Source organism: Natator depressus, chromosome 6 (assembly GCF_965152275.1).
Source record: "Natator depressus isolate rNatDep1 chromosome 6, rNatDep2.hap1, whole genome shotgun sequence".
NCBI lineage: Eukaryota > Metazoa > Chordata > Testudines > Cheloniidae > Natator > Natator depressus.
Window position 1 is genome coordinate 41,892,561 of NC_134239.1, and position 26,560 is coordinate 41,919,120.

The 26,560-nt window shown below is 39.9% G+C and overlaps 1 protein-coding gene across 1 annotated transcript in view; it reads left to right on the forward strand.

Annotated features, from left to right (window-relative positions):
- DCDC1 (doublecortin domain containing 1) overlaps positions 1 to 26,560 on the forward strand; it is a 418,614-nt gene that overhangs the window by 190,427 nt on the left and 201,627 nt on the right. The window contains exons 10-11 of the mRNA XM_074955137.1: positions 9,948 to 10,118; positions 19,713 to 19,814. Of these exons, the coding sequence (XP_074811238.1) occupies positions 9,948 to 10,118; positions 19,713 to 19,814 (273 nt within the window). The remainder of the gene's footprint in view (positions 1 to 9,947; positions 10,119 to 19,712; positions 19,815 to 26,560) is intronic.

Sequence of the window (26,560 nt, forward strand, 5' to 3'; positions counted from 1 at the left end):
AAGAACATATAAGCATCTTAAAGTTTAAGGTACTGTAGAAGTTAAAAAGTTATTTATAATTGTATAACCGATGTTTATTTTTCCTTTCAGTAATCTATACATGATGTCTTATTTTCTATAGTTATTCTCTTCTTGCCTGCTCATTTTTGATTCCTCACCATTTGTACTATTTGCTTTTTTTCCTAATCTATAACCAACCAATTTAATATACTGTGTGTATTGGCCCCAATCCTAAATTCCTTACTTAAGCAAAAGTCCTAGGACTATCTCTGGAGATTGAACCAGTAGCTTCCTCTGAAGTTAAATAAATTTCTGTGGACATACTAATTCTATCTCTGCCTGCTGAAAGGCATGCACTGAATGACAAAATATTTATAGCCTCATCCCTTATTAGAAATGATCCTGAGGAACCAACCAATTTCTTAATTCTAATCACCCAAGACAAACATAATTTACTGCTCCTTCACAAAAATGCTACCTAGAAGTTTCTCTTACAAGCCTATGGTTTTCTTTGATACGTTGAAAGCACATGACAATAAAAGGAAACACAAATCACACATACTTTTTAATTATAGGAGAATAGGTATACGTTACAGAGTTCATTTCCAGACACTAAAAATTTACATTCAAACGACACATGTGAAAATCAGTTAGATGTTATTTAAGGATGGAAAATAATGTGAAACAATTAATCAGATTTTCTATTCTGCTCCAGCTGGAGGGAGGCCTGGAGGGTGTCTGTGTACGTTAAACATGTATTAAGGAAGTTTTAACAGGTTTACAAATCTTTGCCATGTAAGAGAGACAAAAAAATAATCTCCCCACATGAAGAGTACCTAAGTGATATAGGCCACTAAAGAGACTCTATACCGCCCTTTTCCCTAGCTCCTGGTGTAGGAAAGGGGGTGAGTCCAGTGTACCCATCTGCTTCAGCTGTATTTTGAGTTCTGGAACAGTCTCTGGACACAATCAGAAGTGGCTTAAAGGTGCCTTTTCTCCTGTTCTCCCCGGCAGACCTGCAACAAGCACAGCTTCCCCAAACCAGAGAATCTAGGTCAATGTGCTTTGTCTTTTGGGTTTTTTTTAAGCAAATCAGTCCTAGATTCTCTGTCTTATGCCTCTCTATTCCATGCAGAACACAGGGTCTTCACCACTGCATCCCATCTCTGCTGGTTGCCTCCTGCAGTCTTAGCTACTTCCCGTATCATTTTGATAACTTTCCATTCTGCTTCTGTTGTTTGCATCCATATTATCCTTGCTTGGTGGGTTACAGCGCAATGGCTGTCTTGTTATGTTATTCGGGTCTTTCCTCCATGTACATGCTAGCCTTCTCCATTTTGGTTCTGTAATTTCCTGTCCTATCAGTTTCTGTTTTGTCCTCCTTCAGAGTTTTTCATTTGTGGTTTGTTTGTTTTTCTGACTATCTGATACTGGGGATTTGTCTAAGGCGGCTGTTTATGGAAACTTGGAATTTAGATAATCCAGTCAATAAGAAGCAGTCCTAGACTGATGGAATTATCAATATTACATAAGATCATTATAGAGTAGCTTTAAAGTTATTTGATACTCATTTGAATACCATATATTCCTTAGGGACTTAATTATAATTCCATATTAATTGATACATATTTATTTTAAATTGTATCATTTTGAAACAAAAATATTTTCAATACTATAAATCTTCTATCTCTTTCCTTACTATTGTTGCTTCCCAACATCCTTTTTTTCTAACACATCTCTTGAGGGGCGTGATTCTGAAAGGGGCTGATTATCTAGGGCTAGATTATGAAAGGTATTTATGTGCCTGATGATGCAGATAGGCACCTTTCAGAAGTGATAGCTTACTTGACTCCTATCTTTATCTTTCAGTTCCTAAATACCTTTAAAAATCTGGCCTTTATCTCCAACGGATTTTAGTGGGAGCTGAGATACTGACAACTTCAAGGTGCTTGGTACTTTGCAGAATTGGATCCTTAGTTTGTAAAAAATAACAATTCCTTTATAATACTTAAGGGCACTTTTCAGACCTAGTTTAGAAACACATTAAGGATGCTGGACCCAGACCCTTAGATAGTATAGATCCACTGAAGTCGTCAGAGCTTGGCTCATGTACATCAGCTGAAGACTTGGTCTGTTAAATCTAAGCTCATATTGCTATTTTTGTGTGTCTGCTACCCTTTGTGGGGATTTCAATTGACAGGTTCAGTGCGAAGTAGCTCAGAGCACTCCCTGATAACGTGTGGACTGTGGGTCGTATAGCATTTCACCTTACATTAGTATTAAGGAGAACAGGAGAAACAGGAGGCGGTATGAATAATAAGAGGACTTTTATATACCTTTATAATAAAAATAAAGCTTACATTTTTTTTCTTACTTCACAGGAGCACCTTTAAATGTTAAAGGTATAAAGTATATGATTTAGAGGTATGAATAAAACCTGCATATTCTGTATAAGTATATCCAATATAGGAGCTTTGCAAAGTATCATGAACATTTACAAACCCAGGCTCAAAAACCTACACATGCACCCTTCATCATGATGATTTCAGCTAACAGGAGGGGCGGAAATATCTTGATTATTGCACCAGAAAAGATTACTTTCCTTCACTGAGTTGAATTTTGCAAGGCTACAGTACATAGTGGATCAAATCCTCACCTGGTGTAAATCAGCACAGCTCCACTGAAGTCAGTGCAGCTACACTGATTTACATCAACCGAAGACCTGACCCTATATTTTTAATAGAAGAAATAGTTGGTTTCCCTATTTCCATACACTTTTTCTTGAAGCAATCTGCTCACTTACCATAGACCCACCCAAATCCTGTACTAGTGTCACTTCCTTGTTGAGTTTTCCTGGAGAATGAGGAGTAAAATGTGTAGGCTTTCTGCAGCACAATGAGAGTGTGCATTTTTTTCAACTTATGCGTACGTAAGCCTTCTTTTGTGAAGAGGACTCATAGGGTCAGATAATGTTTAAAGGGACAGGCTTTATGTCTCTCAGGCCTGCATGTTTCCACATGGATGCTTCCACACACACACAGATTGAATTATGAACAGACCTATTAATGCTGGGATCACAAAAGGTCAAGTTTTGTCTTCTTTTACCTCTATTCAGAATTGCTTTTGAAAAGGGGGAAAAAAGGATTTGCAGAAAAAAAGATTCATGATGAAGAATTTTACAGGTCTTTCTCTCCCCTACCCCCACCCCCTCTTTTTATCAACATCTGGGAATTGAAAAAAATTCTTACTATGTAAAATAGTTCAGAGGTATTGTATTACTAGATTTTAATATAACTCTCCTAGGTCACATGTAGGGTTACCTGTTGGGATAGCCTGTTACCTAATAACAAAAGGAACTTCTGTAAAAATTTCCTGGTACTAAAATGTATATAAAGTTTATCTGAAGAAACATCCTAAAATTTCCCACAAAAAAATTATGGGTATTTATTTTTCTGATAACAGTGGATGGCCAAATCCTGAAATATTTCCACCATCAAAACTCCCAATTGAGTCATCAAGTTAAATTAACAGCTTGAGCATTTTCAGACTATTATTTTAATAAGTTATTTTAAAAAATTGTATGTAAAAGTGGATTTCTATATATGGCATATGAAGAGAATCTACTTCATAGGTGACTCTGAAATGTCAGGCTCTATACACATTAAAGGGTTTTGATGATATCAGGGTAACCGTGAAAATATAGCATTGGAACACATTTATTAGAAAGTGTTCTAATAGTCCTCACCCTAAGTAACATTTACATTATATAACCCAATACCATTTCAGTAGAAAAGTCAACTAAATAATTTGGCTGAGTTAGATCTACTATCAGACTTCCACATCCTGCAATGAGCTGTGCAGAATCTTAAAATGCATCTTTAAGATTTAAAACCACCTAAAAACGTTATCTTCTGTTTTTTTAAAAAACTTACAAAAAACTGCCTAAGAAACAGAAAACAAAGAATAGGGGGGGAAATGGTCAGTTTTCAACATGACAAAAGGTTAACAAGAACAGTGCCTTCAGACTCTGTATTATGTTTGATGTTATTTACTTTATTTATTAATCATCTGGAAAAGATGCAAACAGTAAAGTGAGAAAATTTTCAGATGAAATAAAATCATTTAAGTTAGTTAAGAGTGGAGAGTACAGTAACTTCAGAGAGACCTAACAAAGCTAGGTAAATTGTTACATGATGACAGATGAAATCCATTGTTGTCAAATGTAGTATAATGCACATTGGAGGGAACAATTTGCACTATTCATCCACATTGCTGGGTTCTAAAAATGACTGCACCACAACTAAAGGTGGGGAAAAATTTGACTGGGCTTACCCAAAGAAGGCAGCTCTGCTTTGTGGTTGGTTGGGGGGGGAGGGAGGAGAGAGAGGAAGGTCAGAAACTGCTGCAAAAGGTGCTTTGCAGCGATGACTCTCCCCCCTCACCCCCAGCCCGCTTTCCCCCAGGAATGTGCATAAAGGTACGAAACCTGGGTGGGGCAAGTCTCTATGTCCCAGCAGCGAGGAAGCCAGCAACAGGCTGGGCAGAACAGGAACAGGCTAAGGCTCTAAGGCTTGCTGCAGGACCACGTGGAAGCAGCATGGCCCCAAGAAAGCATGGCTCCACAAAAGCAGCAAACAGTATTGGAAATAGCATGATTCCAGAGACACGGAGAAGGCATTACAATGCTTCAAAGGGCACAAGGTCACCTAAAAACAGGATGTTTTCTTCCACCTAACACAAGGGATGGCGGTAATGCTGATCCTGAGGGTGAGTGTAATCTAAACCACACAGAGGTTGGGGAAATGGGTTGGAGAGGTGGTATTCAGCCTTCCAGCCTGGCAAAGGGTGGCAGTTGCAGGGGCCACAGCAAGGTGCAGGGACCATGCTCAACCAGTCACTCAGGGAGTTCACCTAAGGGGAACAGGAGTCAGCCGATTGGGGTATTAAATACTCTGGGCCCAGAAGTGGAAGGTTCAGAATCCTGGGCAGACCCACCTTGGGGTGGTACCTTCAATGGGGGGCAATGAGGGTATTACACAGCTGCTGCAAGCTAATTTGCATTTACAACAGCAGCTTCAGGCAGATAGATGTGAGGGGTCTGCACAGGGTGACAGGGTAGGCCCAGCATGGGCTCAAGTTTCAGCAGCAGGACAGGGAAGGGCACATGGCAAATCATCGGCCATCAGGGCATGTAACCGCAGGGGACAGAGTAGACACTTCCGGGGGGCCTATGGGGGAGCAGGGCTCTGCAGAACTCCCTACATGCAGTCCTCAGTACAGTTATGCCGGGGTAGCTTACCTGAAAGGAGTTCACCTACTCAGTGCAACTAAATATAATTCACTCACAGGCAAATGTGTGCATGTAATATCCCTATGGCACAGGAAGGTGTTCACAGACAGTAAACATGGACAAGGCAAGCAAAACAGCCAACTGGCCAAGAGGCCAACAGTGTCTAGAACATGAAAAAATTTGGGAGGCTGCCCTCGTCATCTAGGCGGGTGTTATGGTACAGGCCTACCCAGACAGCAGCCTGGCTTTTGTTAATTATACGACTATAATTAGGCGGGCACCCAATATGTTTGGGGGCATGTCATAAACAGTTTTCATTAAGGGCAGCAACACAAACTTGAATAAGGTAACATCACACACTGTGGTTCAAGGGCATAACACCAAGGTTGGCAGGGGTTCGTTCATACCTCAACAAGCTCGACAGGGGCGCTGGGCCCGTAATAGTATTTGCTGGGCATTTAATAATGGTGGTCATTTCCGCAACCCCTGTAAATACAGGCATGTTTGCAAGACGCCTGCCGCTGGCAATTTTATTTCCACAAGGCTATGCCTATGGGCTCTTCAGTATCCTGTGAAGTCTTTCAAAAATTTTCAGTACAATGTTGCACTGGGCAGTGGTGCGGTCAGTGAAACTAAACCAAATAGTGCATTATTTGCATAATTTTGTTCGCAGGGCAAGCTGGGTCAAATGACTGTTTTCACCTGTTGGGCACATTTCAGGGCCTGGCTAAATAGTTGCGTTAAACAAACAAAAACCCTTCCACTACATTAACCTGCCTGGGCTTTGAGCTGAACTTTGTTTGCAGGGTTGTTGTCCCGGGGCGGGCGTTTTTGTGCCCGGCTGGCAGCAGCAACACCTGGCATAGCCAGACCACACAATTACGTACGAGTCACTACACAGATGTATTAAGACTGGTGGGTGTGGAAAAGTTTTCTAACTCAATTTAGTGGGGTATCATTGTGTGGGTACAAATGGTTATTAATTTGGGGCTAATATAAAGGTGTGCCTCTGGCTCAATAACATGGCAGTGGTACAAGTTATCAATCACCAAACTTCCAAATCGCACAGGATTGGAAAGTTGGTAAGGGCATTTGTTCTCCAATGCTTAACCTTCAACATCTGTTTTTTCTTCCAAGCACATGCCAGGCATGGATAATGGCATAGAAGACGCCTTGTCTCATTTCCAGTTTGCCAAATTATGTAGGCCACGGGTTCTCTCGAACCTCGGAATGTCCTGTGGTTGGCAGAATGCACATTATTGGCTCCAGCTTACAAATTGTTTATTTTGTTTTGTTTTAAGGAGTCCTGTCAATTCAAGGATCCAAAAAATGGGTCACTTATGCGGCCCTCCGTTAAGGGTGGCTGTTCCAAGTCAAGAATAATGCAGCTGCTGGTGCCCCTTGACGATCACACATCGGACAGTGGGTTCTTTCTCTCCAGTAGGGCTGCTAGCCAAGAGGCCATTTGCAGATGTCTGGGAACCCGGCAGGGTTGGGGGAGGAGGCAGCCAAGCAAATGGCTGTTGCCTCCTTATGGCGGATGTTCAGTGCAGGTACTCCAAAGGGAGGGCAGCCAGTGACCAGACAAATGGCCTGGTAAAGGACTTAAAAGGAGGTCCTGGATAAAGGACCAGCACGGGGGTTCTGGGGACTCCTGTGACTGGCATGGCAGGGAGCCAACCCTCTCTGTTCTCATAGCCCTCCTAAACCTTCTCACAAGGCTGGTGGATGGTAAGGTCCAAGCCATGGGTTGGCTGGGGGACCTGGATGGAAACAAAGGGGGGCTGGTGAAAGCCCTGGAAAACTGAGTTGTATAAGCATGGATTAAACAAAGGGGGGCTGGTGAAAGACCCAGAGAATTAATTTAAATAAGCATGGATTTGCCTGCACTGTACATTTTATCTGCCGGGTAGTCGCAAACATCTATATAATAAAGTTGCAGCCTGATTAAAACCCATAACAAGTCTCCTGTCCTTCTTACGGTATACCCAGACAATGGCTGTTGCCACTCAGGGAAAAGATTTGGGGATCACTACGGACAGTTGAAGAAAAACCTTTTTGTTGTGCATTGACAGCCAAAAACGCAAACAAACTCTTAGGATATATAAAGATGGGATAGAAAATAATACTAAAAATATTGTAATGCCATTCCAATCTCCCTCACCTGGAGCATTGTAATTTATTCTGTTCACCTGTATGATAAAAGTTATAACAGAAATACAAGGGATTTAGAGATGGATGACAAAAAAAGATTAGGAGCCTATAGCAATTTCTCTTTGAAGAAAGATTGAAAAGATTGGGACTGGGTAGTTTAGATAGGAGAAGAATAAGATGGACCATGATAAAAATACAAAAATGATGAATAGTGTAGAGAAGTTAGATCAGAAACTTCTATCTACTTTTTCCTAATACTACAAGAATAAAGGACATTTGATAAAATTGAAAAGCAACAAATATAAAACCAATCAAAAGATGTGCTTTTTTTTAAACTGCACTTAATTAACTTATTCATTAGTACAATATATCAATGAGACCAATAGGTTAGGCTATGTCTATACTACCACTTATGTCCACAAAACGTATGTCACCCAGGAGTGTGAATATTCCACCCCCTAAGTGACATAAATTATGCCGGCATAAGTGGTAGAGTGCACAGTACTATGTCGTTGGGAGAAATTTTCCTGCTGACATAGCTACCACCACTCATTGGGGGTGGGTTAATTATGTCAACGGGAGAGCTCTCTTCATCAGCATAGACCGGCTACACGAGAGATCTTACAGCCGCACAGCTGCATCAGTACAGCTGTTCTGCTGTAAACTCTCCAGTGTAGACATAACCTCAGTAGGATTTAAAAAGAGAATTAGATATAAATACCAACAATGAGAACATCCACAGTTGTATCATGTTTGATTAAAAAGTATGCTTCATGTCATAAGCCACTAACTGATGAGGGTTAAGAAGAAACTTCTGCTGTATGCAGGTTATTCTGTACTTGCTCTTTATGGAGAGTTTCCCTCTTTCATCTGACACAGCTAGTACTGGCTATTGTCAGAGACAGAATACTGGATTGGATGAATCAGTTATCTAGTCCCATGTAGCAATATCCATATTCTTTTTAAATATGCAGGAATTTAGAAGTCTTATGCCATAGTACTGTGTATCTTGCAAAGTAATAATAGAGGGATATTCTCTGTGTGATTTTAATCAAAACTTTTTCTTGTTAATATCTTCAAATCTCTTAAATATAGCACAGAAAAATTCTGACAAAGCCTACAAATACATTTCAGGGTTCTAATTTAGTAGCATCACAGCCACAGAAACTTTGTTCTCATTTTAAAACGTATAAATGAGTTTCTGTATAGCCTTATATAACTCAGTTGCCTGTGTCGTGTTCTCGATCTATCTATACAAAAATTGAATAAAATAGAACAATAAGAAAAGTGTCTGTCTATGCACTACAAAGCTATCATTCCTTTACTTACCATGCTCACTCCACCCTACTCATCTCTTAAAGATTGACAAAACTAATGATATTCATGATCTGATTTTCATTGTTAGGTGCACAATTGCATATGAAAAATGCAATTATTAAGTATGGTTAGATGCATAACTGTATGTTCTACCATGTGCAAAAATACCTCATATGGGCATGTAGTGATAATAATTACACCCCCAAATGAGTATGAATCATGTATATGCTCTTTTAAAAAATAGCTCCATATTTTGGACCGAAATGTTAAGGATTAATTATGAAACTATCTCTATAAAGAGATAAGCCTTGTAGCATGCCATGAATACCCTGAAATCTGGGGTTTCTGGAACCAAAGGGATGGATAATTCTAAAGCTCTCAAAGTGTAAATATTCTCCTTTCAATTCAAATCTGGGAACTGTCTGCAATAGCATCCCTGGTGATTTCAACTCTCAGGATGTTGGAAAGGGGATGTGCTAGATTTAAATTTGTGATGCTGGTGGTTACATATTTTATATTGGCAGCTGTTGCTAATAGTTCCCAGGATATGAATTCTAAACTCTAGTTGTAGCACCAATATTGTGTCTCCCAAATATCATTTTTATCCCTAAATGGGTAAGCCATCTTTGAAATTTTTTCAAACCTCATGGCTAAGTAGAGCATCTCTTTTACTGATTTGTGGAATCATGAGGAATGTAGTCACTGTTCTCATTAAAATAAAAATATGAGCACCTCCTATGAAAGACATGTAGACATCTTAGAACCATACTTCTGGAATTATAAATTTATTTATATCCATTATGCATCACTGGTGATGTTATGCACTATAACCAATCGGTTTGTGAATGGAAAAGATTTTTAAAAAGTGGGGATTTGAATGATTGATACATTTTCATTCATTAAAGATGATCACGGATCTGTAACTGCTTATGAACTTTGTGGCCATCCATAACCAGAAAAAAAAATGTTTGTTTCACCTATCACCTCTGTTGTGTATATTTCTTGTGTGGTCTTTCTCTGTCAGACACAAACGGTAGGTATACAGAGAGATCAAATACATTCTATACTTCCATTCAAAGTTTGCACCGAAAAGCTGTCTTTTCCCTCAGGTTTGTAATGAAAATTCTTGTAGGTGTGACATCAACAATAGCCTCTTGCTAACAGCTCTTGTAATTTAACCCATCAGGTGAACAAGCTGATTGAGGAATTGCAAGCGGCCATCAAGAGCTACAAAGGTCACCTCTCAAAACTTGCCCCACAATTACAGGCTGAGCAGGAGAGGTGTGCCTCTTATGTCTACCAACACATTAAAAGGCTTCCAGCAAACATGATTCTCCCACAAGGCCTGCAGCTAAAGGTGGGTGTAGTTTAATAGCTTTCACAATTTTCCATCCTGATACAAAGAAAAACCCCACTTTGTCTTTAAGACACTGATATCAAATATACCTACTTTTGAATTGGGAATTATAGTTGTTCTTGAGTACTTGTATTATTCAAAATGAGGATTCCGTTTCTTCATTACTTATAATACAGTTCTTCCAGGGCACCGTTCTCTAATAATCAATAATTGAAATTAAAATAAACAACAAATCTGTAAATTTAGAATTTAGTTGCCAATTATATTCCACTAACCAGCTGTGAAGGGCAGGGATCAAAGCATTCATGCATTTAAATTAACTTTTTTAAAAAATAGGCTCCATAAAGTTTGAGGGCTCTTTTATGTTTCCTAGTGATGCCAGTATGGCTGTTACAGATTCCAGCAGTTGCATGAAGATGTCTGGTGTCATGACAATGTATAAACAAATGTGGAAGAGCAGACTTGACAGAGGCTAAATATAATTGCTTCAAACCATAGTTAAAACTAATTTCTCCAAAGAAAACCATCCTAATAAAGTCTTACTCTTGGGTCAGTGCTCCAAGCAAATGGCTAGATGGGAACTTCCACAGCTCATGACCTTTGTTGCTCAGCATCATCTCCACTGGGATGCACAGACTGCACCCATGAGCCTTACTTCAAAGCCCTGTGAAATGAATGGGAGTCTTTCTATTGAATTCTATTGAATTTTTGGATTGGGCCTATGGTCAGCAAAGGACCTATGGTTTGGCATCATTTTCAGTCCTCAAACATGATACATAGCCTACATATATAAATATAACAATTACCCTTAAAAATGCCCCATTTGTCCTCCTAAATGGATACGTGTCCTGATTCCCATTTCATTTACATCAGGTGTAGTCCAGTTAAAACTCCTTTATAAAGTGATTCCTGATCTACTTTGGTCCAAGGGAAAAATGAAGCAGAACCAGGGTTACCTCAGAATTTACAGTATTACCTCTCTGTAAGTACTGTAGGCTAGGACCTGTGTGCTCCATTGAAAGCTAAACCTAAATTTTGGACCCAGGATTCTGCAGCACTCTAGTTGAAAATCCTGAATGTTCTGAGGCAGCTTCACATAAATTAGGCCCTGTCTACACACACTGGTTGTACCAATTTAACTAAATCAGTTTAGAACAATTTCAACTGATGTAGATAAATCAGTGCAACTCCCTTGTGCAAACGCTTATTTCAGTTTGAGTGCTTTAGATCAATTTAGCTTAAGTAATTTCCGTAACACTTTATATAACATAGGGAATGTTTTTTCCCTTCATCTGATGAGAGGTCACTTGTATGATTCTAACTCTGGTGATATCATCCATGCTTCTTCTCCTTTCAGATTGGCTTACAAAGCCCTATTCATTGAAAAAAACACATCTACACAAAAAATAACTCTGGAAGATATAGTGCTATCCTTATAAAAGTGTGGCAGTGTTAGGAGTCCCGTGAGGGCTTGCATCTTAAAATAAGTGAAGTCCTGTGGACCCTGACTGTGGTCACTGCAACCACTTTAGACACATAAAATTTGTTTATTTTTTAAATTCCTGTTTCATCACTGGTAATGTGAAGCAAAGGATCATGAGCGTGTACTCTTGATTCTGCTCGGACTGGTTGGACTGCAGTTTCAAGGCACTGGATCCCTATGTGCAAATATCATTTTTAAAACTAGAAGAATGGTTTCAAAACTTAAGAAAGGGCTGTGAAGATTTACTCCTCAGATGGACATAGTCCATGTGTCATGGATATATGAGTCCTTATGGTTACAAATGGTAAAAGATTCTGGTTTTCTAGAAAACAAATTATGTTGAGGCTTTTATAAGCAAAAATTAACCTTTTAAAATTCCTAAGGAGTCTGATGGGACTTGGTTTTGGACTTGCTGCACTAAACAGCAAATTAATTTTGGTGGTTAATTTTGAAATTGTAATTAATTGCCAATGTGTATGCAGGACTTTGCAAGTGTCACATCAAAACTCATTTGTAAAATAATTCCTTTGAAGTAGCAGCACTGTGCAAGTCTATACAGAAAACATGAAAAATGGAACTGCAATTCAATAAATTCTCCAACAGCTTTGTAGGACTAGAAGTACTCTGCGCACACACTGCAAACAAGCACATTGCCAATATGTCAGAGATGCAACATACTTTAGCCACAAGATCTTTGTTTATTTGATTATTGTGTCAGTTTTCCATTCATGGTTCAGTCACCTAAAGGTGTACTTTTTGACTTCCACAAAATTCAATATAGGTATTGATATGGTGTATGAGTGTAGTGAGCACGAAAGAAACTCAGGATAAAACGTGTGGCCTAGTCTAAGTGGGTAGCCCACCAGGAAACACCCATCTGATGATTCTCTTACCCATCTTAATGTTTCCCCAGGGGATGGGAGTATGAAATCATTAATACTGGACATCTTACGTTTTTTCTCCATTTCTGTATATTTCAGTAGTTGTGGCATCGTTCATCTGCTTAGTGAAATTGTTAATAAAAGGATGTTTGATAATTAGTGAGTGTATTATTTGTGGTCACTCTCCCTTGTATGCTCCTAGAGTCTCCAAACCTAATGATATTTCTAATGGTGGTTCTCCTTTGCTAATCCTGATACTGTAGTCCTTTGGAGGCTTGAACCTGTGGCATAGTCACTGCCCTGAGATAACATCTGGTGATACTAACCCATCAAGATTATAAAGGCCACATCACAAATAGGCCTGGTTTTGAGAAGTACCTGAATGTATTTTTCTAATGTGAAGTACACCCATAAGTCGTTTGCATTCAGGAAAATATGACTTTTCCTTTGCTTCTTGCTTTTTAATGTACTGCAGGAGTATTACTGAGTTGATAACCTGTATAAGAGCCCTACATCTAGTTTGGAATATTAGATCCCATGCAATGCCTTTTGTAACAAGGCAGGTTTTTTCCCTGTATTTTTTGACAGGTCTGTAGATGTCCTGCAAATTTATTGCTAGGAAGTCAACAAGAAAAGTAGATGATCCAAAAATATAACTAGTATTCTGATATAAATGGGCTGATCTACACTGAGGTTTTTTGCACTGGCGTAAACACTGATGTAACTGTACTGTTGCAAATCCCTAGTTTAGATGTTTCAGTCTCAGGGAGATTGACCTTCTACACAGCAGTTAATTTGCTCTTTACCACTTTGATGTTTCTGAAAATTTTCCTCTTGCCTGTCCTCACATATAGTACTTTTCATATTAAACTCCCAAAGTAAACACTTTGCTTTATGCTTGTATTACACATGATTATTTCACAAAACTATAATTTTCCTACCTAAATTTTAACCAGTGCCCTGAAACAACTTAATTGCTGGACTAATAGGAGACTAAGGAGTCAATTAATAAAAGTTTCATGCATCATAGGCAGGTTTTCTACAGAGTCTACTCAGGAAAGTAATGCATCTTCACATTTGTGAATAAGACACTATACACATTCAACCTAAGCAGATATTCATAGTCTGTTACTGTTTTTAAAAGGTTGTTCCTCTATATCCATGCACGTTTTCTGTACCAAAGGGTACAAATCTGTGAGGGCTCTAGCTTTTTTAGTACATTTCTTTACCTCTTTATAGTTGGCCATTTCTTCATTACAGACTTATGGATACATAGAATAAATGGTATTGAATCAGCAAAAATGTGTTAATCATTAAATAACAAAAAGAACCTAAGCTGAGAAAAATATCCAAACTTCAGTATGTTTAACTTGTCTTGGGACTGTTTAGCCTCATGCTCTAGGTAGTTACTGAATGGCATACAGCGTTTACATTTTTATAAATTCTTTAAAACAAACTAATTTAGCAAGATGCAATGATAACACGTGGGACATTTTCAAAATATTTGTTTGCTGGCTCTCCTCAGTGTATTGTGCTTATATTATTTGGGCTAAACATGGAGTAAATATTCTTGCAATCATGTTATTAACAATACATCAGCTATGCCTTTATGCTGAGAAATATGTCAGCAGGAATATTTTTTGTGATTTTCATCTCAGAGCTGCAAATTGAGAGTAGCTGCCAGGGACTATGTTAATTTCAGCACCCATAACTTCATTTCTCCCCCAATTCCTTCTTAAACTATTATAACCTACAGCATGCTCAGGGATATTACTTGACACCAGGTTTCTATTGATCATTGAAAATTAAACTTTATTATTGTTTATTGTTTAATTACTGTACTCTGGATTTATTTCATTATAGTATGTCAGAGCAGGTAGCGATCTATGAGATTATATTTTGCACTGTGTACTCTAGTAGTATGAATTATATTCCACAAAAAAATCAGGCAGCACATAAACCGCTTTTAGAGATGAACTTTTGCCATTGACTTCAATGGGAACAGGAATTGGGCCCAAGGAACATTTTCTTCTAGCAGCATGTGTACAGTATCGTACAATAAAAGCTGTATTTTTACAGACATTTTAATTCTAAAATATCTATTGCAATAAACACTTATGAATTGTAACTACCAATTTTCAATGCCTATGTTTCCTGCCCGTATTTTTTATGTCTGATTTTAAGGGCTTGATCACATACTTCAGTAGGAGTTCTCATAAAAGGATTACTCATGTGAGTAAAGGTTTCCAGGGTCAGACCTTTAATTTATAAAATGGGAGAAAATGCGGTTACCTTTGATGAGAAGTGTTTTGTTTTATTCTTCTTAACACAACTCTCTTGCCTTTGATGTATAATTACTACTGTTTCACTATAAAATGGGTGCATTCCTGTTGCTAACAATAGATTAGTCTGAGGGTAAAAAAATCTGTTTGATTTTCGGTAACCAGTAAATACTTGTCTATCTATTTCCCAAATGATGACAGGTCTTGCTATACATCTTAAATTGTCATTGAATCAAGCATTGTATGTGTGCAGCCTGAGTTTTAATTAAATCATATATGACCAGATCATATCCTTTTAAGTAAAGGAGCACATTAGAAAAATAGGCTGATGAAAACTACAGTACACAATGCATTCTTAAAATATTTTTGACAAGCATAGTTTACGTCTGCTTGTGCTCCTAGGCTAGATTGTTTTAAAGTGCCATTGTTTATTTCTATGGAATGTCAAGTTTGTATGTCATGTGTCTATAGGGAGTTGTTGCTTTGTAACTGTTGCTTAGCAGAATGCAGACTTTTAATTCTGAATTGTGTAAATGGCATATTCCTTGGATTTGTCTGGCATTGAAGGGGTTGATGCAGCTATAGTTGATTTCCCCTTCCTCCCCACCGCGTTTTAATGATGACAGGTAAAATTTTCAAAAGTGATTTAAGAGTCTACCCCTCATTGAAGGTCAATGAGAATCAAATACCTTGAGTACCATAGGATCATATCTTGGCTGGGTCAATTTAACCCTTCACCCTTATATAAATAAGTATGATGCCGTTTGCTTTATGATGTTATTTTGGGTGGACCTTCAAAACCAGTACACTGCCTGCTCTGCATGGACAATAAAATTCTAGAGCATTTTTCATAATGGGAGTATTTTATCCCAAAATAAGTGATCTCTGTCAAAAAATTCCCCTCCCTAGCCTTTTCTGCAGCATGTTTTGCATTGGTTGTCTGCCTGTGAGATGTCTTTTCTTCAGAAGTGGCTGAATTTCAGTGTTGGAGTTGTGCGCTTATGTGAATGTATGATGTGAAGTATTTGATTTTGATTAGATTGCTTCTCATTAAGGTTTAGATCCTGTGCATTGATTTCAGTGGGACTGGTGCTGCTCAAAATGTGTAGGTGAGGTGCTACTCAAAGTGTATAGTGGTGGCAGAATGATGCTCTATATAATTTATTTTACTTCTTCCTTAGACTACTTAGATAAGAACAAATAAATATATGTGTACATCACAGCATATCTGAGATGTTGATCAGTGAGTTCTCCATTTTTGTGCTTCTTGCCTTTTGAATCTATTGCAAGTTTCTCTTTGCAAGCTGTTCGCCATCCTGGAATTTTGCTTTTGCTCTAGCTCTTACAGAGAGAAACTTCTGGGGTGATCTGCACAGCTGTTTTGAGCAACATTATATATGGTATGGAAATCTACTGTTCTACCACTGTTAGATTTTTAACCACACTTAAGGCATTAAAACTTGAATGATGATCTTGGAGTGTCAGTGGCTTTATGTGGTAGTTTCCTAGTATCTGAAGCTTCCATATTGGTTTGTTTGACCACTAGATGAAATGGCTTCATTTGTGCTTGTTATGGGTTTATTTTATAACAGCTTCTAAAACTTCAAACTTAATCTGAATCTCAGAGTAGTTGACTAGCTTTTTATAGCTTTCAAGCTTTCTTTGTGATTTATATATAGGCCCAAGTTCAGTAAAATATCCCTATGCAGGAGAGCACTTAAGCATGTGCTTTACTTTAAACATGTGCTGAAGTTCCATTAGAATCAATGGACTAAAGCACATGCTTAATCTTAAACATATGCTTAAATTCTGTTTAGAAAAGCGATATATTTAAGCATGTGCTGTAATACTTTTCTGAATTGATGTCCTAGAGAGGAATAACTGTCTGTTGAAATGCCTGCTTTCTTTTGCACATTGGATACCAAACAGTGTTGAAATTAGCTAACACAAACATTACCTGAATAAATTACATAAAAAGTGACCGGCTAGAAATGGACTAAGTTTTATCTAATTGACATTCATTCCCAGTGCTGTCAGATGAAAGGGAAAATACAGAGATATGGGAAGAAGATGGAGAGCTGTGAGAAGGCAGAAACGGGATCCTCCTATTAGCTCAAAATAAAAACTATTAAGCGAGTGTTCATCATGTGGATTGATGTAGTAGTGAAATATAGTCAGATCTGGCTCAAGAATTGGTTGTTTTAAATTTCTTAAATAGCCTTAAGCAGCCAGGAGTTTTTTAAAGGAGGTCCTGGTTTTTCTTATACAAAGGGATAGTAAACCACAAGTTCAGCCCTTTCATTTTCATTCCCTCCATCTTTGAGTTATTATATCTCTCTACGCTTCTCTGCACCTGAGTGGAAAATTGTTTTGGCTCTAATATAGAAATAGGTATTGCTCAGTGCCTTAGTGTAACACCTACTGTGAAATTTAACGGAACTTTTAACAGTTTGTTTAGTGGTGGTGGAGGGAACTAATATGGGCCTCGTATGTTGTCCAGTAGCATCACTGATTTCTCTCAGGTTGGCAGCTGGCACTAACATCACGCTGTTCTTTAGGAATGCTTTATTCCACGGTGTCTAGTATCTCCAGATACTCTAACAATGTCAGACAAAGCAACATCAATAGCATATTCCTCCTATTCCTCAACTTAGCAAAAGCCAGTGATAATGGACTAGAATATATAATGAAGTGGATATGGCCATTAACTTTTTATTTTTTTATTATTTCACTTTTATAGTTGCTTTCATCATTAACTCCATTTTATTTTACTACTTTGTGTGTGACTGAGAACTTTGTTCCAACCTAGGAGACAGTATAGTAATATTAAATTGGTTTGGAGGTATGCGACTTTAGTGAAGTATAAAATACATATATGAGAGGAACTGTAGTGACAGGGTGGTAACTATAATTTGTAATGTGATGTAAAATAAAATCGCTCCCACTGTTCTCACAGAGTATAGACATTTGAAATGCTCTATTTACTTTTTGGCACCCATGTAAAGAGAGAGAGAAAGAGACAGCATTGAAACTATAAAAGGCTATCAGTATCATAGAGAAAAGTAATCAGTATAAAATCAACCAAAAAATCAAATTTCTTTTTATCTTTTGAGTTTGTCATTCTTTTTTTCCTTTCTGTTCAGTCCTAGACAGGCCTCTAGCTGCATGGAACCTATAGCAACACATTTTCTGAAACACAATAACCCTCACCAAATAAACCTCAATCCCCTGTAATTAGATTACAAAATAATATCCCTGTAAACTAGAGTTATAATATTATTCCAATACAACAGTTTCCACTATTTTCTACCCTTCTTTCTGGGTGTATCAGAGTTAGAGGCAAAGTTAAATGACTGCTGTGTTGTCATAGACATTCCAGGAACACAGAAGGGATCTTTTGACAAAAGGAAATACCTTATATTATGCATACAGTTTCCTTCTTCTCCTGTTTTTTTTTCTTGCTCCAAGAATGGAATGTCCTTTTGTGTATCTCCAGCAGTCAGAAGTGGTATGGCATTCTACTTGAGTGGATCCATCTTGTAGGAATTGTCTGGTTTTTATCTTGTCGAACATAAAACACAATGGCATTTGTTCAGGGACAGGTGTGCATTCCACTGTATACTGTAAAGCTGTATTATATATTTAGCTGCATTTACCTTAGATAGTGAACAAACTTCAACACAGTGAAACAGAATTGTCTGCAACTTACTTATCATTCTCTCATTTTTCATTCTTAAAATTTATTTGCAAAATAATTTCTGCAAGTAATTGATGGTCTGTAGATTATGCACAAAACTGTAAGTTTTGACTGGACATGCAGGTAATACAGTATACCATACCCTGATTGGATAAGTGTAAGCAATGGTAAATCACATTTCTGTTACATAAACTCTGGAATACGATTTCAACATTTTCTAATATTCATTTAAAATGTGCTCTCTTTGTAAACATTTCTGTCAATAAACTCATTTGCTCAGATATTCATAGAAAATAAGCACAGAGGGGGTGTGAACACAAAAAGCATTTGAATATTTGCAGAATGTTTTTTGCAGCATTCACTTAGCTGTAATTCTAACACAGCCAAATTATGTACTGTCAGATTGTTAGACATGCATTTTACCTATGTCTGAATCACATATAAAGTCTTTTCCATACTCAGTTCTTTGCCCAATGTAAATATGCCTAAAATTCTATACATACCACTTGAAAACATGGGAAGACAGCAGTAGAATGTCAGGCGAATCCCCCCACTGAAAATTTAAATACCTGTCTATATTCAGGGCTTATCTCTCCAGTGCTACCAGAAACCATCCAAATTGACCCCATTTACAGGAGGACCCTCTCTTCGGAGACAAGCTGAAATGCTTTGGATTTCAATGTTCATAAAATACTTGTGTTACTTCTACACAATTTGTGTAGAAAAAGCTCTGAACTTCATACTGTCTGTGTTTTGCATCAATTTTTATACTAAAGCACCAGCCTGGAAATTCTTCCTATAACATATATTTGCTGTGGAGTTTAATATTTGAAAGAGGGTAAAATTTTCAAAATTACTTTTGTTATTTAGGAGCCTCAATCCAATTAATTTTCAATTGGACTAAAGCTCCTATCATTTACACACTTTTGAAAATTTTACTCAAAGTTATTAACCAGCCTTCCAATGTATAAGCAAGAAACACCTATAATTTTTCTCAAACTCACTGGCCCAAATGTTAATACAATACATAGACATGAACTAAATTTTCAAGTGGTCATATCACCTTTTTCAGTCTTTGGTGACAGCCATTGATGTTGTCCCAATCCCACCTGGCCTTTAATTAAAATGAAGAAGAAACTTCAAAGAAATGTTGAAAGTTCTCAGTAATGTAACTCAGAGTGTTAGGGACAGAATCAGGGGCTTGTTCAATAGCTTGTTCAATTAACTTGAATTTAATTACTTATTTTTCAGGTGTATGAAAATGGCAAAGACACAGGGGAGACCCTAGTTTATATCACCAAAAAAGAGATGGAGAATAACTGTAAGAATCAACCCAGTGTTATGATGGAGAGGGTAAGTTTAGATCCACTTTTTATCTTAAAGTATTAAGCAATGAAAATATTAAGAATGAAAAGATTTCAATTTTTGTTCAGAAAAGTTGGACTCTTGTCATTTTGATTGGTGAGTATAGAGAATGCCATAGAGCCTAAGTATCTTCTCCCTATGTCTCAGACTCTGAGGTTTAGCAGTATACCCCAGACTATTATGTAGCATAGATTTATGCTTTCCCCATGCTTATTTGTAGGCATTTGCCTACATTAATGATATACTACTGACTGAATTCAGCATTCTGAGATACAGTGATGGCATTTACACAAGGGAAGGGCTCTCTGAAGAAGACTGACAACATCCATGCATCTGATGACCTTTACAGGGAAACATGGGTTACTTACTGATGCCTGCTTATCCTGGCATTTCTAGCCTGTAGATCATTAATAGTCCAAACATGCTGGGCTGATCTACTTTTATCAGCAGCCTGATCTTGAGTAGGAACCAGTGGATTTATCCCCTGCAGTGTTACCTTTGATTATTCCTTGTAAAAACAAAGTGGTTTCTAGCAGAACGAGTATGTGCAAAATCTCTGTCCTACCCTGAAAGGCCATTTAACACCCTGTTGTGTTGTGTGTTCAAGTTCAGAACTTTTGCTTTTAGCTCCATTCCATTTGGTTCCTTTGTGGAATAGTTTGTTCCCTCTTGCAGTTGCTTTCACACAGAGTGTCTATGACCTGCACTATTATGATCAATAATTTTACAACCCCACCAAGTCTCACTAGGATTTCTAAATGCAATACAACCTGGTCATTTTTTCTGTCTGGCTACCTTATACATTTATGATTCTTCCCAGCTACAAATGATCACTAAATCTTGTGCTTGTCTATTCTCAGTCAGTTGTTTTTTGGTACATACTGTAACTGTCAACATGTGTGATCCCTTATAAAACAAAGTAATAACAGTATGTTAATAATGTAGAAAGAGTAGAACTTGTAGCATTTACACAAGCTGCACATCTAAATTCCTGGTGGTTGTTTGTCATCTCTACCCTGCTAAAAAAAGGGTAACTGTTTATGATCATGCGTAATGTCACCTATACATTAATTTATCCCTCTCATAGGGTATGAGAGGATTTAACAGCTCTTAGATGGTGTACGCTCACATTGTTCCATTGAAGTAAATGGAGCTTTGTTTGGAGCGAAGTATTTGTCCTGTTTGTCCTGTTGTTTGTACAACACTTTGACAATATTAAGCACTCTATGAGTTCTAAGTGATGGTGTTATTACCATGAGCTGACCTTGAGACTAGAGTAACAATAGGTTTAGGAGGTTTCAGAGTAGCAGCCGTGTTAGTCTGTAATCGCAAAAAGAAAAGGAGTACTTGTGGCACCTTAGAGACTAACAAATGTATTTGAGCATAAGCTTTCGTGAGCTACAGCTCACTTCATCGGATGCATAGGTATTTTCAATTGTGTTATTTATAAGGGAATGTAGTTCTTGTGAAAGACGTTCGCTTGGTAGTTTTGGAGGTGATAATCTAATTGTTCACAGAGAATCATCTAATTTAATAACTGACTGGAGGGTTACCATGTTCACTATTGCTACAAAAGCAGCCATTAGTAGGCTTCTTGGTGCCCTCCAGGTTTCTCCTACATATACATGGGAATTGAGACATAGCCCCAGTCTGCTGCTTCTGCTCCCTTTAGATCAGGCTCTCAGAATCAACAATCAACAGCTCTAATCCACAGACTGCCACTTGGGAAGCACTCCACCTGTTAGGCCTGGTAGTATCCAGTGCAGCTATAGTCCAGTGGGTCTTTCTGCATACCAGATCATTACAAGTCCTGATCCTCTTCAAGTGGGATCATAATGGGACTTTAATCACCAATCTTTGCACATCATCCCAGTACAGAGGTCCCTGAGGTGGTGGCAAAAACTAATTTAAGGAAAACCTTTGTTAGATGCAGCTGTGATAAAGATCTTCATTTCTCAGGAATAAGGGAAGCTCATATGTTTGTCAAACTTCTGCCAACGCAAATAATCTCCAACAGACTCCAGGAGAAACATAAATTTTCTGTATCTGAGAGGTGCCAGGAATGCCTTTAGGTGATCATATACTTTTTTTCCTACCACTGGAAAAGCAAGTGCCTCAAAGTGTGAAATATGATCATCTCCAGATGGATTATTCTAGCATCTTACAAGAAGGTTGGAAAATCTTCTTCAAGTCTCAGAGTGCACTCAACATGATCTGTATGCACTACTTGGGGGAAAACAGACTATTCTTTGAGGAGATCTGCAGTGCAGCTACTCGGCAACATGTATGTTCTTTCACCAGACATTACAAAGTGGATATGGCTTCTTCTTCAAATGCTGCATTTGGTCAATAGGTCCTCCAGACTGCCATTCCTCACTGTTCCTTTATTTCATGCTGCTTTTTCCTCCCACTGTTCTCCATGGTTGGACTACTCACTGTACTCTCCAACTATCATTCCCAGACGAGAGGATTCCCTCTGTGAGAGAATAGCCAATTTGATCTTACCCTAAATGTCTTTTTATAACAGAAGTATCCTCTGACCTTGTTTATTCTGATCCATGTAAGTAATTTAATATTTTTCTAATTGATTAGGGTTCTTACAAGTCTTGGAAGTTCCTGATATTCAGCTGTGATGCAGTTCCTAGGCTCATATGAGAGGAATATGTAGGGTGCTAAGAATTCTTCAAATGGATGCTTCTTTGCTATGGGCATGGTAGTTGAACAATCATGTCCCAGACAGACTTTTACGAGAAGATGTATTTGTAGTAAATTCAGGTTGCGATGCTGCCAGTGCCTTGCCACAATTTTTGGTCCTATTTTGTGGGTGAGAGGTCAGTTCACTGCACATACACATATACTCCTTGACTTCTTTGTTAAGGCTGCCAACAGGGGCCTGACTTCACTAGGGAGATTCTTAAAAATTTCCCACTGCTGCTAATACTGGTTCAGCTGTGTCAGTGTTAGCAACATTGGGAGCCCTAGTGTACACAGTTTGCTGGCTTCCAGCACTGTTTTAAGTAGTAAAGTATTGCTTCTGTTAGACAGGCTCAGAGCTGTGCTGCATGACACAGTGTTATAATATTGGTGGCAGCCAGTGACCTGGCTACCCTAGGGCTGTCAACATTGCTAAGACAGACACTGGGCCTCAAGTGATGGTAGTCTTATGACTAGAATAGTCCTTTCAGAGAAGCTGGACTGAATGTAGCAACTCATTTAACTGAGATTCACTTTAAGCATCATCACCAGTTGTTAAAAATTCATAGATTTTAAAGCCAGAAAGGACCATTATGATGATCCAGTATGAGCTGCATAATACAAGTAATAGAATTTCACCCAGTAATTCTTACTTCAAGCCCATAACTTCTGGTTGAGCTGCAGCGGGGTGGGCAAACTACGGCCCGCGGGCCGGATCTGGCCCCCCCAGCCATTTTAAGCCAGCCCTCGAGCTCCCGCTCAGGAGCGGGGTCTGGGGTTTGTTCTGCTCTGGCGCTCCAGCCAAGGAGCAGGGTTGGGGGCCGCTCCACGCGGCTCTGGGAAGCCGCAGCATGGCCCCCATCTGGTGCTCCAGCCAGGGAGCAGGGTCAGGGGCCGCTCCACGTGGCTCCCCGAAGCTACAGCGTGGCCCCCCTCCGGCGTGCTAACCAAGGAGCAGGATTGGGGGCCACTCCACATGGCTCCTGGAAGCAGCCACATGGCTCCCCTCTTGTGCTCCAATGGGAGCTGCAGGGGTAGTGCCTGCGGACAGGGCAGTGTGCAGTGTGCCATCTGGCCGCACCTCCGCGTAGGAGCTGGAGAAGGGACATGCCGCTGCTTCCGGAAGCCGCTTGAGGTAAGTGCTGCCTGGAGCCTGCACCCCTGAGTCTCTCCCCATGCCCCAACCCCCTGCCCCATCCCTGATCCCCCTCCCACCCTCTGAACCCCTTGATCCCAGCCCAGAGCACCCTCCTGCACCCCAAACCCCTCATCCCCAGCCCTACCCCAGAGCCTGCAACCCCAGCCGGAGCCCTCACCCCCCTCTCCTGCACCTCACTCCCCCGCCCCAGCTCAGAGCCCCCTCCTGCATTCTGAAGTCCTCATTTTTGGCCCCATCCCAGAGCCCACACCCCCAACCAGAGCCCTCATCCCCTCCCGCACCCCAACCCCAATTTTCCAAGCATTCATGGCCTGCCATACAATTTCTATTCCCAGATGTGGCCCTCGGGCCAAAAAGTTTGCCCGCCCCTGAGCTACAGCATATCTTTTTGAAAGTCATTCATTGATTTAAAGACTTCAAGTGAGAGTATGCATCGTATCATTAGGTAAGTTGTTTAACTAGTTAATTACCCACACTGTTAAAAATGTGCCTTATTTCTAGTCTGAATTTGTCTAACTTCAGCTTCCAAGCATTGTATCTTGTTGTATGTATGTCCGATAGCTTAAAGAACCCTTTAATATCAGAAATCATGTCCACATGTAAGTATTTATAGACTGTGATCAAATCAGCTATTAATCTTCTCTTGGGTAAATTAAATAGAGCTGCTTTAGCCTCTCACTATAAGGCATGTTCTCCAAACCTTGAATCATTCTTGTAGCTCTTTTTTTAACCCCTTTTGAAGTGTGGACACCAGAACTGGACACAGTATTGTCCTCATTAGTGCCTTATACATACATAGATACCATCACCACTCTGTTCTTTGATATTCCTGCTACTGTTTCCAAGGATCCCATTAGTTCTGAACCAGATCATCCAATTAGGAGCTTATGTGCAGCTGATTATCCACAATGACTCCTTTTCAGAGTCATTGCTTTCTTGAGTACAATCCTCCATCCTGTTACTATGACTTGCATTCTTTGTTCATAGATATATGCAGGGGTGAAAGTAATATTAAACACTTACTGGTATGGGGGCCCGGCTTCGGGCCCCCAGAAAGGGTGGAGCCTTGAGCAGAAGGGGGGGAACGGGGCGGGGGGGAGAGGTCAGCCTCCTCCAGCCAGCCCATCCGTGCTGCCTGGCCTGTGTTGCCTGGGGCTCCAGTGGCGATTTAAAAGGGCCCGGGGCTCTGGCCCCTGCTGCAGTAGCGGCGGTGTCCAGGAGCCCTAGGCCCTTTTAAATTGCTGGCCCCAGGGCAGCTGCTCCTTTTGCATCCCGCCATTGGCGGCCCTGCCAGTAAGGTCCCGATGGGGGGGTTGCTGATGGGGGGCGGCAAAAGGGGCAGCAACGTTAAAGTGCTGCTGTGGCAGCGCTTTAACATTGGCTGCGTAGGGGCTGGTACCGGCTTCTTACCGGAACGCCTGTGATGGGTTGGATCACAGAAACCCACTTTGGGACTGCAACCTGATGTGCTCAGACTACCTCTGAGCCCGTTTTCCCTGCCAGCTTGGGACTTCAGTGCCCAGCCTGGTTGTGCCAGACATGCTTGCCTGCTACAAACACAGACCTAGGTCTGAACCACGTCCCCCAAAAAGCTGCAGGCTTAACTGAAAACAGCTTAAAAAAACAGCACTCAGATACCCAACTCCCAATGGGGTCCAAACCCCAAATAAATCCGTTTTACCCTGTATAAAGTTTATACAGGGTAAACTCATAAATTGTTCGCCCTCTATAACACTGATAGAGAGATATGCACAGCTGTTTTCTCCCCCCCCCCCCGGTATTAATATATAGTCTGGGTTAATTAATAATAAAAAGTGATTTTATTAAATACAAAAAAGTAGGATTTAAGTGGTTCCAAGTAATAACAGACAGAACAAAGTGAATTACCAAGCAAAATAAAATAAAACACGCAAGTCTGTTACCTGAAATTGGGACAGCTAGTGAGCTTAGGGAGAAGTAATGACCCACCAGAGTCTGGCAGAGAGCAGCACGTTCATTATATTGATAGCTAAGTTCAAAAGAAGGGGGCCGGGGGGGGGTCACACTCACACTCGCATACTCACACTCCAAGGACAGGCACGGCACTGGAGATGTCAGGATCCTTCAAGGTAAGTGTCCCACGGTGCAGCAATGGACGGTGTGATGAAGGTAAGTCTTCCCAAGGCACGATGGAATGTAACGCGGTGAACCATTGGCCAGGCGGTCTGGGCAAAGGGCCTTTACGGGAGGTACAATCTTGTGTGTACCCTCCTGGCCCTTTCCCCTTTTAAGGACCTGCTCCTCATGGCCTGTGACTAGAGATAACTTGGCTGCGTTAGGTTGGTCACACTCCACCTCAGGCAGTGTCCATGCTTTGGGCGTATGATTGCTGCCTAGTTAGAGTTCCATATTCTTGTCTACCTAGGAGCTCTTCTGATCTTCTAGCTGTTCAAGCAGCCCATTCATTCCACAAGCATTCCAGGAGGGAGGGGGGAAAGCCACTTCACAGGTATTCAAATAGGGAGGGGAGACAAAAGGTGGGGCGAAGTGTAACAGACCTTTTGAGCATACAGGTTATACAGAGCATACAGATCACTGCTGTTCCTACAACAGTCTAGGCCTAATACAGTAAGAAAGTGATTACAGATGAAATCTCATCCTCAGAGATGTTCCAACAAGCTTCTTTTACAGACTAGCCTCCTACTAGTCTGGGGCCAGCAATTACCCCCACCTCTGTAGTTACTGTCCTTTGTTCCAGTTTCTTTAAGGTATCCTTTGGGGGTGAAGAGGCTACCTCTTGAGCCAGCTGAAGACAAAATGGAGGGGTCTCCCAGGGCTTTATATAGTTTCTTTCTTGTTGGTGGAAACCCCTCCCTTCCCCTGTGTAGAATCCCCTCTACAA